General features: G+C 36.3%; 2 protein-coding genes across 2 annotated transcripts in view; both read right to left on the reverse strand.

Annotated features, from left to right (window-relative positions):
- Window positions 1-12,609, reverse strand: part of prdm15 (PR domain containing 15) — a 36,604-nt gene extending 23,995 nt beyond the window's left edge. Inside the window, exons 1-8 of the mRNA XM_056467361.1 lie at window positions 12,541-12,609; window positions 8,969-9,008; window positions 8,170-8,263; window positions 5,373-5,526; window positions 5,143-5,295; window positions 2,817-2,919; window positions 2,482-2,739; window positions 2,245-2,398 (exon numbers count right to left, since the gene is read on the reverse strand). Of these exons, the coding sequence (XP_056323336.1) occupies window positions 2,245-2,398; window positions 2,482-2,739; window positions 2,817-2,919; window positions 5,143-5,295; window positions 5,373-5,526; window positions 8,170-8,263; window positions 8,969-8,999 (947 nt within the window). The 5' untranslated portion in view covers window positions 9,000-9,008; window positions 12,541-12,609. The remainder of the gene's footprint in view (window positions 1-2,244; window positions 2,399-2,481; window positions 2,740-2,816; window positions 2,920-5,142; window positions 5,296-5,372; window positions 5,527-8,169; window positions 8,264-8,968; window positions 9,009-12,540) is intronic.
- A 179-nt stretch (window positions 12,610-12,788) lies between these two features.
- Window positions 12,789-20,262, reverse strand: part of LOC130236776 (C2 domain-containing protein 2) — a 33,892-nt gene continuing 26,418 nt past the window's right edge. The window contains exon 15 of the mRNA XM_056467533.1: window positions 12,789-17,346. Coding sequence (XP_056323508.1) covers window positions 17,117-17,346 — 230 coding nt within the window. The 3' untranslated portion in view covers window positions 12,789-17,116. The remainder of the gene's footprint in view (window positions 17,347-20,262) is intronic.

Below are 20,262 nucleotides of genomic sequence, written 5' to 3' on the forward strand. Positions count from 1 at the left end.
TAAATCTGAGGAAAAAAAGACAACAAAGAAAAATATTTGCAGCTGAATTCAGAATTCCTGTTAAATCTTATTTCTTTAATAGTTTCCCCTAATTTCTGTTTAATGGAGAGAATATTTCTTTTTTAACATATTTCTGAACATAACAGTTTTAATAACTGATTTATTTTATCTTTGCCATGATGACAGTACAGAATATTTGACTAGATATTTTTCAAGATGATAGTATTCAGCTTAAAGTGTTGGGCTAATAATTAAAGTTAAAGAGGGTTAATAATATTGACCTTAAAATTATATATTAAAAAAAAGTGTAATACTGCTTTTGTTCTCACTAAAATAAAACCAATAAGACATTTTCCAGAAAAAAAAAAATCATAGGAAATACTGTGAAAAAAAATCCTTGCTCTGTTAAACATAATTTGGGAAATATTTTTAATAAAGAAAACTATATTCTATAAAATATAATCAGTTAAATAGTCTTTGGCATTTATTTAGGTGGTCAAGCGTAAAACAGGACAAAACGGCGTTTAAGCACGCGGAAGCACTTTTAATTTGACAGTAACCTGGGTTAAGCGCTTCCGGTGAATGATTGATATCTGATATAAAGTGGGTCTCAGATTGTACAAGAAACACTGCATTAAATTACACTTTCTCCACCATGTCTTTATAATATGAGCATTTATTTTACCCCAGTATATTCAATGGATTTTCAGCGCTAGTCTGCCAATTCAGACGGGCGCATGCATGTAAACGGCTTTTCATCTCGTTTTACACTTGAACAACTAAATGAATGCCAAAGTCTATTTAATTGAATGTATTTAATTACATCACAACATTGATTCTGTAAAAGAAAGCGTATAAAATGGAAAAAAGTCACATTAACCGTTCACCGGAAGTTTATCGGTATGGGAAGAAACACTAGCTCTGCAAATACCCTGTTTGGCTAGGATGCCAGGGTTAAACTCTTACTCTTTTTTTGAAGGACATCCTGGGATTTTTAAGGACCACGGAGAGTCAGAACTTCGGTTTAACGTCTCATCCGAAATACACTGTGCAGAATATAGTCGCCATCGATTTACTGGAGCGTTAGGACCCACACAGACCACAGGTTGAGCGCCCCTGCTGGTCTCACTAACACCACTTCAGGCAGCAACCTAGCTTTCCCATGTGGTCTCTAAGGCAGTGTCTCCCAACCCTGTTCCTGAAGGCACACCAACAGTACACATTTTCAAGCTCTCCCTAATCCAACACACCTGAATCAACTCACCAGAACATTAGGAGAGACTCCAAAACCTAAAGTGAATGGGTGAGATAAGGGAGAGATCCAAAACATGTAATGTTGGTGTGCCTCCAGGAACAGGGTTGGGAAACACTGCTCTAAGGTACTCACCACGGACAGCCTTGCTTAGCTTCAGTGGGCGACCATGTGAGAGTTGCAGAGAGCCAGCTGCCAGAAATGATCTGTTGTAGTTCCAAGCTTATAGGTGAGTTTATATGAAATTCTGAACTATTTTGTAAACTATTGTAGTCTTTATTTGAGTTCTGAGATTAAATGTTGCAGTTTTGTCATAAATGTGAGACAAAAAGTAAAATGACACTTATGCTAAAAATGTTGGGGTCTGTAAGAACTCTTAAATGTTCTTATTTGAACACAAAACGATAATAATAATGTTATGAAATATCCATAATGTCAAAAATGTTTAAAGGCATTTTATTGCAATACATTTGTTTGTCAAATAATTTTGAAGACAAACATTAGGAAAAAGCATTATCAATTTGACATATTCTGTCCACAATTTTGTAATACATTTTAATATATACATTATCCTGTAATGGCATATTCTGAATGCAGTGTCATATGATCCACAAGCTGAGACTGCATGCAATGCTTGGTTAATGCGCACACCTACCTCCGCCCCTAACTTTACCCCTCAGAGTGACATCACTAGCTCTATTGAGTGCATGTGTCTGAGAGTGCATGTCTCAGCTTGCATATGCAAGTCTGCAGCCAGATACTATTGCATCCTTCAGATTTTAAATCCAGCCAGATTTTAACATTTCTGGAAAATGAACCTAAAAATCTTATAACAGTTTAACAGTTTATAACTACTGAAACATAAAAATGCCTTTACTGCCACGTTTAATTAATGTCATACCTCCTTGTTAAACTGAAGTATTAAACCATAAACATTTATGAGTAGTTCAAGCATTTTAAAACCCATGAACAAATAGTAATTGTTTCCTTACTTTCCAGAGGAGATGGGGGAGCGTGTCAAGCGGGGTGTTTTGAGTGGCGGAGGGTCTCCACTAACCATGACCTCCTGGACGTCCAGCACAGAAAGAGGGACATCAGGAGCCACAGTACTTAGAGGCTGCTCACTTGTCTCAGCAACAGGAGCTTCTGCTAGCCAACATGTGACATATAAATCTCATTTTTGTGTTACTTTTCTGCAAAATGTGCATTTCTCAAAATTCCCACCTCACCTTGAGCAGAATCAGCTGGTCCACTGGGCACAGATTTCTGTGTTTTCGTCCGTCTTGGTCTGCCTTGCTTTTTGGCTGGCTCTGGTTGGGTCGCAGCAATATTGGCAGTGTTGTTTTGGGATGGTGCCTCTGTAACCTGCGGGACAGGCGGATCTTCGGCTGGTGCTGGGATTTGGCAGAGCAGCTGTTCTGGGACAGGAAGGATTTCTGGTGGTGGTGCCTTCATCGGAGAGTCTCCGGGTTTGTTGGATGGCAATTCTAAAGAGGCAAAAAGATGAATTACAAGCAAAAATAGATACTCTGAACACCGTAAAGATACTTTAAAACACTCATACCTGGTTGAGGTGGAAGTACAGGTGGCCTAAGAACAGGCCGATCTATTTTTTTGGCATAAAACGCTCCATACCAGACTCTCAACTCTGTCCCAGGTAGAACATCCTGTAAAGGAGGAAATTAAAGAATTCAAGTAAATGGGCAATAAAACTTATACACTCTAAAGACACACAGACATGAAAAATTATGGTAGTGTCCACATCAAAGAACGAGGTCGTTTAGTTCTTTCAAGTCCGAGTGAAATCAAAATTTACTATGTTTATTTTGTTTATATTGTTATTCTTAAAGCGAATAATTGATCCACTGTTAATCCACTGAAAAAAATTTAAAAAGTTTGTTGTGGAAATCTTTAATGAAAGTCTAAGAATTTGCTTCTGCGTTTGGAGTGGTGGTCCTTCTGTTGACGTCAACCTGAGGATTTCCATAGCAACTGCATATTAATACCCTCTCTTACTGCTAGTTTGCGATTTAGGGAATGAGGCGGAAAGAAAGCCCCTCCCCCTACTCAATATTCTGTTTCAGTTGGAAACTGAAATAAAAGTTAATTTTCGGTTCTTGCAGACTTTAAAGCAGGATAAACTCTGATTGGCTGTCATTAGGCACTATTTCATTGCATGGTACAGCATGGTTAAGTTCGGTATGGCTCACTTTTGGGGGCTTTTTCACTGCATTCCATACATTTTTAGAACCACGTTGGGTGAGGTTTTTATGCATGAAAATTTGATGTATGCATACTGCTGATTACCGATTGGTCCATTAGAGTAATCACTATCAACAGTAGAAACGCAAACCGCACCAAGCCTAGCCATATCATGCAGTGGAAAAACACCAATTGTTTGTCCAACTATGCTCAAAAAAAAGTTGCTCTGACAGTTATTACAAGGATATTGTTCCTATGTGTCCTTATCATTATGGTTATGGTCTGAACTTCCATATTCTAAAAGAATTATGGAAAGCCATGAGAAATCATATTATGGCTGAATATTACTCTTTTGATTCCTCTTCAGTGACTAATCTTCTAAACCCTTCTTCCTCTACAGCAATCAAGCTACAACCATCAAATTTAGTACAGACCTCCAGGCTGATCTGAAGATCTATGCTATATCTTATCTAACTGATCTGACTTATGGTTTTCCTAAAACTCACTCAGAAAATCAGTGACAACCCCAAAGACTTTCATTGAGGCGGTGAAAGCCTTCAGTACATTACACAGAACATTTTACCTTCATCCGTTACTTGCTTCATATATTTGTTTAGATAACTCTATCTTTTTAGTAAAGCGTTCACACAATGCATCACATAACGGTATGATGCAAGAACGTGCTCCACGCAGGGGAGCTGGCTTGACAACCACCTGCAGGACACACTCCTCCCTAATGCACCAGACATTGTGAAACTCTCATATGCTTTACATGTTTGTTTTTATAACTGCTATTTTCATTTATAACACTTCATTTTTGCATCTCGTTTAAATACATATGAACAGCAGCGACGCTAATTATTATCTTTATTCTCTATTTCCACCTGGGGATACTCATTCCGAGGTCCCTAGAGACTATGCAGCACCATTGATGCGATCCAAGCCCTGTGAAGAGATGATCCCAAGATATCAATAATCCTGGACCAGGCAGTATCCCGAGCTGATGCTGTAGTCGTCATGGAGGAACGGAATGCATGAGACTAATTGCTGAAAGACCACTAGACGAGTACCCGCATTGAACATTTGGGCCAGGCTGACCCCTCACCGGTGACCTACTCACACCTGCACCTTCTCCATGATGGACATCCAGCTTCACCAGCCTCCGGCTCCTAGACTGCAGCTCCACATAGGAAGTTTGGCCAGAAGAATAATGGTCTTGCCCAACAGAGCCTGGTTCCTTTCGAGGTTTTTTTTTCCCTTGACTTTGTCACTTGGTAAAGTTTTTTTTTTCCTCGCCACTATCACCACCGGCTTGCATAGATCGGACTGTGGAGGTGCGCTTCGGTGGATTTGCTCTTCAGTGTTTGAACTTTCAGTAGTGAAACTTAAACCACACTCAACTAAACTTAACTGAACTTCAACTCTGAAATCTGGACTTTACTAGAACTATGTTAAGCTGCTTTGACACAATTTACATTGTGAAAATTGCTACATAAATAAACATAAATTGAATTTAATATCTAGCTATAACTAGCAAAGTCTAGCAACTAGCTTAGAACATGCTATCAACATGCTAATTCATGCTAAAACATGCTAGTAACATGCTAATTCATGCTCTAACAATTCAACATGTTAATTAATGATAAAAAAGATTTAAAAAATGATAATGATGTGTGGCATAAACACACCTGCGACGTATTAAAATAAACATCATCATCTTGCTGGTAGGCTGTCAGGTTCTGGTGTTTGTGGTCTGTGGCAGGCCGAACCAACATCATCCAGTTACAGTCATCTTCATTGGACGTGTCAAAGCACACCACTGAGCCGTCCTTCTGGAATATCTGAGAAACACAATACAGAAAGCATTAAGTATAGCTCCACTGATTTAAGAGTAGCATTCTGATGGCCTGTCGTTTACCTTTAAAGGAAAAGCCCCCTCAGTCTGAAGGCTTGAAGTCCTCGTGGCCTCAAATGGGCCAAATCGAGTCCTCCTGACCAACCGCCGAAGCACAAACACACCTTCCTTGCCCTCCTCAGCTAACCTGATCTCCAAGCTGTCTGGTAAAGATGACCTTTAACATGAAAAACAATGATTACAATCAGCAGTTAATATTTCATATACATACATACATATATATATACATACATACATATTAGCATTACATGTTTGGAGTAATTGAGATTTGTTCTGGCTCAAAAAGTCTGAATTAAGTGAGTACAGTTCAGTAGAGTTGTGGGAAATATCATGAAATTATTAAATAACTGTTGGCAAAGATTAATCATTACTACAGTCTTCAGTGTTATGTGATCCTTCAGTCATATCATTTCATTCATTCATTTTCCTTTGGCTCAGTCCCTTTATTTATCAGGGGTCGCCACAAAGGAATGAACTGCCAACTTATCCAGCATATGTTTTACTCAGCGGATGTCCTTCCAGCTGCAACCCACACACTCTCGCATTCTCACACATACACTCCGGACAATTTAGTTTATTTAATTCATCTATACCACATGTCTTTGGACTGTGGGGGAAACAGGAGAACCCGGAGGAAACCCACGCAAACAAGGGGAGAACATGCAAACTCCATGCAGAAATGGCAACTGACCCAGCTCGAACCAGCGAACTTCTTGCTGTGAGTCGACAGTGCTAACCACTATCATATTATATCATATCATATCAAATCATATATCAAATCATATCATATATCATACAATTTATCATATTATATCATATCAAATCATATCATATCAAATCCCATATCATATCAAATGATATCTCAAATCAAATTAAATCATATCATAAATCATGTAATATGTAAAATCATATTGAATCACATATATATATATATATATATATATATATATATATATATATATATATATATATATATATACGTCATATCGTATCAAATCATATCATGTAATATCATTCATCATATCAAATCATATATCATATCATATAATATATCATATGATTACAAATAATATTTTTATTTAATGCCAAGTCAGCAACAAAAGCTATTTTATTTATAAATTTATTTTCAAAAACCACAAACAAATGAACACAAAATTAGATAAGATTCTTAACGTTCATATATGATACAAAAATTCTAACAGTTTTCCTGACGGCACTTTGCTGAATATCATGATCCTTCAGAAATCATTTTAATATGTTGATTTGCTCTAAAAACAATTATTATCAAAGCTAAAAAAATGTTTGCTGCTTGACATTTTTGTGGAAATGTTTGTGGTAAGATATTTGCATATTTTCATTTAGCAGTAAATCATGTGAAGACTTCTACATTGTTACATAAATATTTAATCTAAAAGGCATGGTGGCTAAGTGGTTAGCACTTTCGCCTCACAGCAAAAAGGTCGCTGGTTCGAGTCCTGGCTGGGTTAGTTGGCATTTCTCTGTGGAGTTTGCATGTTCTCCCAGTGTTGACGTGGGTTTCCTCCAAGTGCTCTGGTTTCCACCACACTAAAAAGACATGCGCTATAGGTGAATTGAATTAACTAAATTGGCCGTAGCATATGAGTGTGTGTGAATGAGTGTGTATGGGTGTTTCCCAGTACTGGGTTGCAGCTTTAAGGGCATCCGCTGCATAAAACATTTTCTGGAATTGTTGGTGGTTCATTTCACTGTAGCAACCCCTGATAAATAAGGGACTAAACTGAAGGAAAATTAATGAATTTTTGTATTCAATTTGAATTAATGCTGTTTAAACCGTAGAATCTTGAAAAATAAATGTATCTACAGTTTCCACCAAAAATATAACTTCTTTGAAATAAAAAACCTTATTGATGCAAGCTTCTCCACAGCAGTGTGTGGATTAAATATATGATATTTATCCTCATGTGTTTAAATACTTAGAATATTTTCTATATTTGTAGAACAATATGAATTACAAATATACATATATATATATATATATATATATATATATATACATACATACATACAGTTGTTGAAGTCTAAATTATTTGCCCTCCTATAATTTTTTTTTCTAATATTTCCCAAATTATGTTTAACAGAGGAAGGAATTTTTCACAGTAATTCCTATAATGTTTTTTTCTTCTGAAGAAAGTCTTATTTGTTTTATTTCGGCTAAAATATAAGCAGTTAATTTAAAACCATTTAAAGTCAATATTATTATCCTCCTGAAACAAAATATGTTTTTAAATTGTCTACAGCCACCAGCTCTGTACATTTTCCATGTCTCCTTAACCAGAACTAATGTAGATTATCAGCTCATTAGCAGAGTCTGAATGACCTGTAAAGTGTGTGATAGAAAAGGAGACATCCAAAACATGCAGTGTTGGTGGCCCTCTAGGAACGTGGTTGAGAAACATGGGTCTACAGAACAAACCATCATTACATAATGATTTGCCTAATTACCCTAACTTGCCTAATTAACCTAGTAAAGGCTTTAAATGTCACTTTAAGTTCAATATTAGTATCTTAAAATATATCTAGTAAAATCTATTTACTGTCATCATGGCAAAGATAAAAGAAATCAGTTATTAGAAATGAGTTATTAAAACTATTATGTTTAGAAAAAATATTTTTGTTAGTCATTGCTATTGAACAAAACACATTTACATTTAGTCATTTAACAGACACAAATTCATACTAATACCATCTAATTGAGGTCACTGCTGTGCCAAGACCCACTCAGAGGGCATTTGCCCAAAAGCCAAGGATGGCCACTCACCGTGCCCGACTCAAAACAAACGAGTCCCTCACTGTGACGACAGGCCCCAGTTCAGGACACTCAGAGTCATGATACTGCCCACAATCCTCACACCCTGCAGCAACGAGAGTCACATGAGAAATTATGCCATCAAACAAAGACACTGCTAGATACTTAAAGGGACAGTTCACTCAAAAGTGAAATTCTGTCATTATTTACTCACTCTTCACTTGTTTGCTATCTTTGTTTTTGCTATTGAACATAATATTCTGCATAATGTTGAAAACCGGTAGCCATTAGCATCCATAGTAGGAAAAATACCACTATTTAATTAAATTCCAGTGTATTTGTATAGTGTTTTTCACAATAATTATTGTTTCAAAGTAGATTTACAAAAGGTGCACATTATTGCATTACAATTAACATTAATTAGCTAATGACAAATAACATTCTTAGTTTCTAATAACTTTAACTGACTAGTAATTAATAGCTTTTAACAGTTAAAGTTATTATATATAAACATAGTTAACCTGCAGTTATATACTATATAGGTGTTGTCGATGTGTACGTGATCAATGAAGTATGGAACTATGAACTATGGAAGAAGTCAATGGCTGCCGGTTTCCAACATTTTTCAAAATATCTTCTTTCGTGTTCAACAGAAGAAAGAAACTCATGAATGTTTGAAACAAATGGAGTGTGTGGAAATAATGACTGAATTGATGACAAGATGTTTGACAACTTTCCCTCGAACAATGAGAATACAATGCTGCTGCATGCATATTCATAAACATATGTGAGATTATAGTTGTGCACTTACAAATAAACTCATCCGGTGTCTGCTCGGCCATCCTGACACCCTAGAGATGGTCCATAAAATATTGACATTAGATTTAAAGCATTGAACAGTTACACCATTGAAGTAATTAGTTGCATGTTCTCCTTATGAACATTTGCAAATTACAAAATAGTATGTAATGATTATTTTATTTAGCAATTAAAAGCAAATTGGTAGGTCAAAAAAAAGGGTTTAATTTGTTAATTCTCTTTACCTTTTATTTAATCTACAAGATTTTTGTTTGCAAACTTAAAAGCATTTTGTAAATTGTAAAGAAATTTTGATTCGATGGCTGCATCACGCTCCAAAATAGTTTGAATGTGAAAAATAAAAGTGAAAAGGTTATAGAATTTTCAAATGAAACACTTTTGGTTTAGGTATTATTATTCAAACCAGAAAAACAACAATACAAACCCCTGACCAATCCAAGAGCGGGATAGCACTCACAATAGCCGACAATTAACAAATATACATTTATACATGTAAGTCCATATACAAAAAATAAAATAAAAACAAACATACATATACATACCATATATACAGCAAAATCTAATTATTTGAGATTTTCCACAGTCAATAAAAGGTTGCCACATCTTAAAAAATTCCCCTCAGACCCTCTTAAGGAAAACCTGATTTTTTTTCTAAATAAAGACAAGACATGAGCATGAGTGAGAGGACGAGAATCAATTTTAGCAAAATAGCTCTACGTGCCAATAAAGTAAAAAAAGCAATGATTTTACACTTTGATGAAGGCAACTGTATTTCCTCTAAAGTAACCCCAAACAGTGCCACCTGTGGATCTGGTTCTAGCTTGTGCTGAAGAATCACAGATAATGAATCAAATATTAACTGCCAGAAATGCTCTAAGTAAGTCCAGAGCATGTGAAATAAAGTGCCTTCAACACAATGACATCTATTGCACAAAGAACTAGTAGCAGGAAACATTTGAGTTAACTTAGTCTTAGAAATATAGGCTATGTGCACTACTTTAGATTGAATGAGAGAGTGCCGGGCACACATTGACGATGAGTGAATTTGTTTAAGAATATCGTCCCACCAATCATCTGAAATCGAACCACAAAGGTCCTCTTCCCAAGCACTCTTAATGTTATCTGTAAGGGAAGATGACTGGTTCAGAAGTAAATTATACAGTACAGAAATGAAACCTTTAACTAATATGTTACAGGAAAGAAAAGAATCTAAATGGTTTCCAGAGGGCAGGACAGGAAAATCAGGTAAGAGGGACCAAACATAATCTCTTATTTGCAAGACTCTGAAAAAAATCAGACTTAACCAACCCATAATGTGATATCAACTGATCAAAGAAGCAAACGGTTCGTCTATAAATAGGTCTTTAAAGCATACTATCCCCTTATCAGACCAATTTCTGAAAGAGCTGTCTTGCATTGCAGGGAAAAAATGATTTTGAGCGATAGGACTGAGAAGAGAAGAGCTATCAAAACCAAATGACCTCCTAAATTGAGCCCAGATCCTTAGTAAATGGTTCACCACTGGGCAATCCATAAACTTGTAAGAAATCAATTGCAGCTTGGCCACAAGTAGAGCAGGAAGAGAAATTTGATTATGAGCATGTATTGCACATATTCGCTGCCCAATAATAAAACTTAAAATTAGGCAAAGACATCCCACCATCACATCTAGGCTTTTGAAGGTGCACTTTCTTCAACCTAGGATGTTTGCCATTCCAAATGAAAGTCCAAATGACTTAATCCAAAGATTTAAAAAAAGATGAAGGAAGGAAAAGTAGTAGACTGAAAAAGGTAAAGAAATTTTGGATGGACCGTCATACTAATAGAATTAACGTGTCCTATAAGTGATAACCTTAAAGGTGACCACTTCAAATGAAACACTTTTGAAACAGTCTACAATAAACAGGTAAATTACTAAAACGTGATAGTTTCATTAGTTTAAATTGCGAATTTCAGTGTTTCGCAATCAAAGCTGGATGGATCAAGGATTATCACGTTGTCCCAAAAGTTATGAGAGAATAATTATAAAAAAATTCAATTTCTCAGGCAACACAGTGGCTCAGTGTTTAGCACTGTCGCCTCACAGCAAGAAGGTCTCTGGTTTGAGTGCTGGCTGGGCCAGTTTGCATTTCAGTGTGGAGTTTGCATGTTCTACCCATGTTGGTGTGGGTTTACTCCAGGTACTCCAGTTTCCCCCACAGTCCAAAGACATGCGTTATAGGTGAATTAAAACTAAACTGGCTGTAGAGTATTAGTGTGTGCGTGTGAATGAGTGTGTATGGATGTTTTCCAGTACTGGGTTTTAGCTGGAAGGGCATCCGCTGTGTAAAACATATGTTGGATAAGTTGGTGGTTCATTCCGCTTTGGCGACCGCTGATGAATAAAGGGACTAAGCTACAGGAAAATAAATGAATATTGGATTTTACTAAGTTTTTTTTTAATTAGGGTTGTACATCTTTACACAATGTTTTTTTTAAACACATGAATGAATTTAAAGTGAAACACACAAAAAATACTTTGTATTCATGTTACGCTATTTGTTTTTGCAAAATATATTGACTTATTTACTAACAACTAAAAAAATGTGAACCTGGTGATCATCATTGTGGTAAGGTTGGTTTTATATTCACACATTTATTCATTTTTGAAGAGTGGCAATTTGTGACACCCTACTTTGAATATTTGGTCTGAAATTGCATGTAATTATGACTTTAAAACTACATTACAACAACTACAATTGGCAAAGAATAATTTTCTGAAATTATATTAAAAAGGTGAAAGTCTGAATGTGCTAATTTAAAATCAACTTTGCCTTAATGTGATCATCTACTAATTATGTAAGTACTTTTTTATAAACATAAGACAAATTTCAAGATATGCTAACATTTCCAATTTCCAAACATGTGATGTGAATGTGCAAAATGTTTTTTTTTGTGTGTGTTCAGTCATTTATAATAAAAGCAGTTTTATTATATATTTCTAAAAAAAAAAAAAACATGAAGTAAAATAGTCTAAAATGTGTAGACACATTTGTTACACTAAATAATTTTGCTTTCGTTATGTTACCCAATGAGTGCTAAATGCACACACACACACACTAAAACACCTATAAATGCACTTCCTAATACAAGCTCATTCCTTTCAAAGAGACAATGCAACAGATTTTGTTGATGTTCCTCAGCACAACAATCACAACACATGACGCTCTTTATCAACGCAGAACGGGGAGCTGTCCGCGCATGAAACGCCGGAAAGCAGTCGGGGGAAACAGCACAATGCGGACAGAATCCGTGATTTGGGAAGATTTCAAACTGTAGCCGGGTTTTAACTCCGATCTCAGGCTGCGCTCGCTCTTTCAGCAATGCAAATGTAACAAAGAACAATCGGCATGGCGGATGGAATGGAGACGCTGAAGCTCGTCTGGAGCCAGAGCGTTTGAAAGCGAAAAGCGCGAGAAACTCACACTTTTCGCGGCCCCTGCAGCTTTTAATGAGGAAAACGAGTGCATTTCACGCGAGGTATTTGAATATAAATGCTTCACAAGTTCAGCGTAAAGTCATTACCTGTTTTCCAAACGTCTACACATTTAGTGAATCCTGACTCCGGGTTCCAATCCGCTCCAGAAACCGCGCAGGACCGGAAATAAGACACGCGATAGGGCATTATGGGAGGTGTAGTTTTTCCCTTCTTCACTACACACGCGCTGAGCGATTTTCCTCGAATATTACTTCCAATTGACTATGATTTTTTACTTTAACACAAATACAAAAGCAACACACACATGTTCAGAAGTTGAATAAATACAAAAAAATTGTTCTTTCAGGATTTATTGCTCAAACCAGTAAAGATATGTTAACAAACAGAATTCCTGCATAGCATAGATTGATATTCTTCTGACATTAAAGGTCTTTGTCACGTTATTATATTAGAGCTGTTCAGTCATGACGTCAATTTCTAGGCTAAACACGATGCTAATTTACAAGCTCCCTCACAGTATTCCCATAGAACGTCTTGAGGGATGTAAACAAAAACAATGGTCCCAGCATATTTCCTGTTATACATTTTACCTTCTATAACTTCCAATAATCCAAAAAAGAGCCACATATTGATAAATATTGTTATGATAGCAGTTTAAACATTAAGTTATGATTGAATTGCCTCCGGTTACAGTTGAAACTGTTTGATGACAAGAAGGACATGTTCAAGGGCCAATGACATGACCACACTGAAATGGTCTCAAAATGTAACATTATTTGACTTTTTAAACACAACCTCAAATTTTAAAAGCTGATTGTTGTTAAAATAGACGCATATGAGATTCAAAAGCTAGCATCCTTGTGGTAGCTGTAGCCTTTACATAGCAACAAATTAACCATTAGCAAGCACAGCAATGTGTCTACATATAATTTGTGTTATAAACAAACAAAGTCACAACAGACGTTAATTTATCCCTAATTTAATCGCAAACCACTATTCTTAACATCCCCATAGCTTTTTAGGACTACAAAAACTGAACAGCTCTAAGTTCTTACTGGATACGTGTGATCGTAATATTGCAGGTAAATGTGTTACGGTGAGCTTTCATGGATACAATAATCATTCAGAACAACGGCAATTCCAAAGGGCATTCAATACAACCAATAGAAAGCACAGATGAATTAGGTTAACAAGGAGATCTCCAATGCATATGGTTACAATGATGATATGAGGACTGATGTGTTTGATTTCATTTAAATGGCTGGGACGGCCACTTAAGCAGGAGGAAAGTAAAATACACAATCTTCATGTGCCTCATGAAGGAACGCAACTTGATGATGCGTTAACAGGCAAGATGTACAACACAACCTACACTAAAAACGAAACAGTAGTCCTCCCCAAATACAGATTTGACAAGCCAGGCTGCTGAGGTTTCTTTCTGGCAACATTCAGTATGGACAGGCATTCAGGTTTCTTCTACATATGCAGCTCGAGTTCAAGTAAATGTCAAGTGTAGCCTGTTATTGAATCTCCCAAAGCGCAAATCCACTGCAATTCTTCACACAGGCTCAAACAGTTGAGGTCCAAAATACAAACAGGTTGGCATTCACAGCCAACATTTCATGTGGCTTAAGAGTGTATAGGAAAGAAAACAGCACGCCTAAAATAAGAACTCCTAAACAAACAATACCAAACACACATGTATTCGAAGATTTCTCAATGAGGGGGAAGGGGAAATGCCCTTGCTTAGTGTCAAAAAGCTTAGGTAAAACTCTATTTTTAAACGTGTGGCATCGTGGGAAAACTAATGGTGGAAAAACACGTTTTCTATATAGAATTACACAACGATGTTTGCTTAAAATAAAAAAAATATTGAATAAAAAATATATAATCAATGTTTTCCCCATCTCTTTTTGTGTATTATGTAATTAAAGGGTAAACGCTAAACCACACCAGTTTTAAAGCAAACATATCAGTGCCAGACTAGAACATTCTTAAACATTTATATTAACGTTAGACAGCAGGGAAAATAAGCATTGAACACATCATTTTTCTCAGTAAACATATTTCTAAAGGTGCTGTTGACTTGAAATTTCCATTAGCTAACTATAGATATATACATATATATAACTATAGATATATACATATATACACTAGATATCGCATACAGACCCTGAGCATGCGTCAATACCGCGGTCATATTTGTGCAGTGCTCCCAGGACAAAAGTCATTCAACCGCACTTAGTCAAGACTAAAGCCAATCTGAAGATGCTAGACTTTAGCGCTGTGTACAGGCGTAGTAATGAGCAAACAAAGAAAAAAAAGCATAAGGGCAGCACATTTCGTTTATGTTTTTGTATGCTACAAATTTTTTTGTAAATTAGTAACGTTATTAACGATAATAAAATCACTTACTCCACTAACCTTTAACCAAAAAAGCACCAACTTGCACTAAAAACTAGGCTTAAGCTAGTTTTGTTAGACGCTGTGCCAGAAACTTGTATTATCGTCGGCTAAGTGAAGTAACGGTTAGTTTTTGAAGTAACTTATAAGGGTGCCTGATAACATAACAGCGCCTGCACCTCAATGTGCACACAGTTCACCCTAAACTATTGAATATTATAAATGTTATATAACATTTAGATCAGAAAGGTGGATATGCACATTGAGATGCAGGAATATCGATGATTCACACGAGTCGTTCATAACAGAGATTCATTCACAAACGAATTGCTCCCTCTGTTAGAATGAGAAGGGAAAGCAGGAGAGGGGGTGTGTTTCAGGACATGGATTAGATGAAATTTAACAGGGAGGGAGGATAATACATTTCCAAGTGTTACGGCTAATGCCTGCTTGTGCTTGATTTTGTTTGCCGTGACGTCACTCACTGTTTGTTTCCTAGAGTCTGGTCCGCATTTGCGCACCTGGGGCGAGTTGCGCTATTTGCAAATTGGCTATAAATATGGACCAACATTGAGCAGAGAGAGGAGACTACACTGCCAGCCATCAAGCTTCATTTATTTTCTTTTAAGTTCCTGCCTTTTTTCCATAAGTCTTACTTTATTATGCTTTGTTAATTGTTGGGTTGTTAGTCTTAGGTTAGTGTTGTATATTTGATGGAGAACGTGAGGTTTGATTATTTATTTTTGCTTAGTTGTGACACATGATTTGCTTGATTTGTTTTGTTGTAATAAATTTACTAGTTTAGACAACTTCATTCATGTGTACTCTTTATGTTGCATTCCCTTTTTTCTTTCTTTTTGTGTTCGTAATACCATGCACACAAACACACGCTCTTTGTCGGGAACGCATGTGTGATCACTTATCCATCGATGTAGAAAAGTGATATTAAATTATAATTTTCGTAATTTAAAAAAAATTTGCATACTGACCACCGGGAAAACTCCTGATCATAGATATATGTATATATACATGTGTATATATCTCTGGCTCTGGATGGCCAGTCCTCCGCTACACCTTGGTACCACATTCATTTCAAAGGAGCGCTAACCTGTACTAAAATGGCGGCTCTATTGACGCATTCCTTCCAATAGACAACAACAGAGTAGACGATCTAATGTAAATATCTGTGGTTTGTAATAACCAAATAAAATATATGCAAATATAACTAATTTGTTTACAAATGAAGTTATGTGTAATAAAATGAAATTACACAGGGAAAAAGTATTAAACGCATGAAGAAAAGGCTGTGAACGCCCAGACAGCAGCTGAAATCTCTCAGTAGTTCTTCAGCAACCCTCTGCCCTTCATCATTGTAAATGAATATTAGCTGCTTCAGTCCAACATCTACATTATCAGGATGATGAATATGAAACCAGAGTGGACACTGTTTGGATTTATACCAAAATCTGGTTCAATTCCACGTAAACAGCTCCTTTAGAATTATTATTTCCAGGAAAAACGTGACATGTTCGATACTTATTTTCCCCACTGTATGTTAGCGAATGTTCTTAAAACAAATTTCGCAAATAAAAGTCACTATTCTCCCAGATTTGTCTCTCGCTCAGTACGAAAACTCACATATTCAATTCACATCAAGGCAGAGAGGTCTTTCACATGTCATTACAGAGCACGTTCACTTCCAAAATCCCACAAAATGCACTGCACCATCACTGCAAAATGAGTTCGGAGCATATAAAAGAAGTGCAAATCAAACCGATGGAATTCCCTTGTCTGATCCACCAGCGGGGTTTTCCAGAGGGTTAAAGCTAAGGTAGATGGAACGATCGAATCCTGCTTTGGTTAGAAGGCCACAAACACAAAGTATATCTTGTACATGACGATCACTGTTTGCATAAGAGTCATTTTAGAGCGACGAACGAGAGCCAGTGCTCATTAGGAGGCTGTTCTGTAAACTTTCTTGCATATAATCACACATATTAAGATCAAAACATACGACTGTTTAGCTAATGACATCCCATTCGTAGGGATGGAGAGATGCACAGGTTGACTGAAGGGTTTCTGGGAACGTGGATGAGAGAGGAAGACTGTGATTGTTGCTACGCAGAGGAGGTTTTGGCAAAGGACAACCCAAAAAGACGAATACGTACTGATGACTTGCATAAATCGTAGGAGCATGTTAGAAATATGAAGTGGCTCAAAAGCTATTAGTCTGGATGACGGGCTTGTCTAATGTGAAGTTCACGTTGGCGGTTCTTTCAGCATGCCGTTGGTTTTGCTCTTGCTCTTGGGGAGAAGTTTGCGGTTGATGATGCGCCTGAAGGTGGCGGTCCTCTTTTCCCTGTCGCCCATCACGGCCGCCTCAGGATGCTCCAGGTACTGGAGGTCATTGTGGGACTGGCTCATGCCCGGCTCCTTTCGCTGATGCCTCCGTCTGAAGAATAGCTTGGCACTCTTGTGGAGGAAGCTGCCTACAGGGGGCGCCAAAGAGAGATGAAAATAATCAGCATGGCTTTCTCAAACATACTCCACTGTGCCAACCTGGAGGTCAAACCAAGATTAAAGGTGCTATAGACTATTTTGAGGGATATAAATGATAACAGTGGTCCTAACCTATTTCCTGTTTTACATTTTTTATTTCTATGGCTTCCGAGAATGCAAAAAGGTCCACACATTGATAAATAATGTTATGATAACTGTTTTAACATTAAGATATGATTGAATTTCCTCTTGTTAGTTATGAAATAGTTTGACAACAAGCAGGAAATGTTTATGGGCCAATGACATGACCACATTGAAATGGTCTATATGCTAGTTTTTTGACTCTTCTAAATCATAAAAATTCTATATTTGTGGTTATTTAAGTGAACATACTTGTTTATCTGAAAAAAATGATGCTAAAGGTGGTTGTTCTCCTTTGAAAATGTGCAGTCTGTGCCGCAATGTCTGTCTTTGTTTTCAAATTTTCGTGTTGCGATTGATTGTGGAAGCTTTTGTCACAATATCTGATACATGTATATTATCACAGTATTATCACGATATTGAGGAACAATAACCCCCAAAAATTTGGTGTATATCTCTTAATTGTGTTTACATGTTCAGTGTAAGTAAATGCTTTAAATAAATTGAATTGTAAAAGATGATAAATTACAACAGGTAACAGTAAAGTCACATTAGTAAACGTTAGCTATTACTAGGGGTGTAACGAATCACAACTCACAGTTCGGAACGCACATGACCCGCAGATTAATAACTTTTTTTGACCTTGTGGGTTGATCCAACATTTATAACAATTGGAGAGTGATTTGCATCCCGCATCATTCAAATCACTTGTATTAAAGTATTTTGGCTTCCCTGTAAAATATTATGATGACGGAAGCCTAGTGGTGGGACCTACCTAAATGCTTTCTTAGGCTATTAATTAAAGGTGTTTTCTATCACTGCTTGTTTAGCCTGCATTAATGCATTCAGTGTAAAGCTGCAAAATGAATCATTTAAAGATCTGCGCAACATGAATGCTAAATGATAATGATTTGCATATGTTTATTAATCTTTCGAAGCGCTGCATTCAAATCTGCATTTAATTGAGAGAGATTCCATTTTTCCACTTTTTCAGTTAGTTACAAACAAGTGAATAACACAGAATTACTGGGAAAACAGTTTATAATTCAGATATAAACACTGATTTTTATGGTAAATATTAAAATCACTGTTTAATGGAACTTGACGCTGGTGAATGTTGTAGTAATTACATTGTGTAACCAATGGGTGGCGACAAACAACCATCAAAATTATGTCACTGAATAGGTTTTCAGAAAGGATCCACCTATAGTGAAATGTTTTATGTGTGAACTGTTGAATCATTAATTGAAAATAAATATGATATGTTGTACAAGATGTTAGATTTCTCTATTTAGCATTATCAGCAAGAGCAGCAAAGATCATTTTTCGTATTGAATATTTTCCTTTTTTTCAGCTGGTTCTTTCCTGATATTTATTGAAACTACAGGTTCTAAAGTTCTGTTTGTTAAAACTAATGGTGTTTGCAGTAATATTTTTGTATAAATGGAAAGAAAACTACATTTGTCTCTCCTTTATTTGGTGATCCGAAAAATGGTCCAATCTGTGATTCAAAAACAGTGTGATCCGAACCGTGAGACTTTTAAGTAAATACATCAAATAACAGTGAGAAATAGCTATTAGTTATTACCTACACTTAATATATGATTATGACTTTTGATTTTAATGTGCTATTAGGCATTAACTAAGAAATTAACATAACCTAAGATTAATAAACGCTTTTGTAGCATCACTGCATTGACAAACTATTAACATGGACCCTTTACTGTACAGAGTTAAACAAAAGGTCTATAGTCACAGAATGTGACAACTTTTAAGAGCAGATTAATCGGAAAATGTCAGTGTTCGAAAATAAATGGCCTACTACATATTTAAGCATGTGCTGTGATGACCAACCATCTGAATATTCCTAAAATGCACTCCAAAACACTGTGAATAATCATAGTGGCCATGATATCTATATTGTTCATGTTCATTATCGTGACCTATTGAATTATTATTTCCTGCATATGTCTAAACACCACTTGCTGTCAGTTTAACTAATTATATTTTGGAACACCGGGTTGCTTTGGCAGAAAAAAAAAAATTTTGGATGCTGATTTAATATATGGGAATGGAGGCAAAAATGGGGTTTCAGGAAAACCGTAGCAGACTCCGAAATGAGCCATGGATTCAGTCACAGAAATCCACACGAGAATGTTTTTAATTAGCAAAACATGTAAATATTGTAAAGTAAACATAAGCTGATTAGCTTATAGAGCAAGACTCAATCATCAGGCACGTTTATTCATGTTGGTGTCATCAATCTGGCAACCTGCTTGTGTCAAATTTGTCGAAGAGTAAAAAAAAATCTATAGAATTTTTTTCCAATTTGGACTGCAATACCTAATTCAGCCATTGGGTGTCAATCCTACATACTGCACCTTTAAAAGTAACGCTAACTGTGAAAATGAAATATTATTATGTAAGCTTGTTTGACCTCCATGAAGACGCAGTGGATGTGGCAGTGGAATTGAGACACAATCACACCAGTGCACCTTTCTCAGCTTTGAAAGATGCCACTGCAATTCAACGGCAGCATCAGAGGAAAATTAGAAACAACACAAGCACAATACTAACATAGGCCACATTTACGCCTGGTTTAAAAGTGCATTTTTGTTAATCCAAACACAAGTGGATGGTGCTAAAAATCTAGCAATGCTTTCAATTTTCAGCCACAAATGAACTGTCCCTTTTAGGATGAAAAAAATAACAAAAAATGGACAAAAGACACAAAATCACAAATACATGGAACCATACCACACCCC

This window comes from Danio aesculapii, chromosome 10 (genome assembly GCF_903798145.1).
Source record: "Danio aesculapii chromosome 10, fDanAes4.1, whole genome shotgun sequence".
Taxonomy (NCBI): domain Eukaryota; kingdom Metazoa; phylum Chordata; class Actinopteri; order Cypriniformes; family Danionidae; genus Danio; species Danio aesculapii.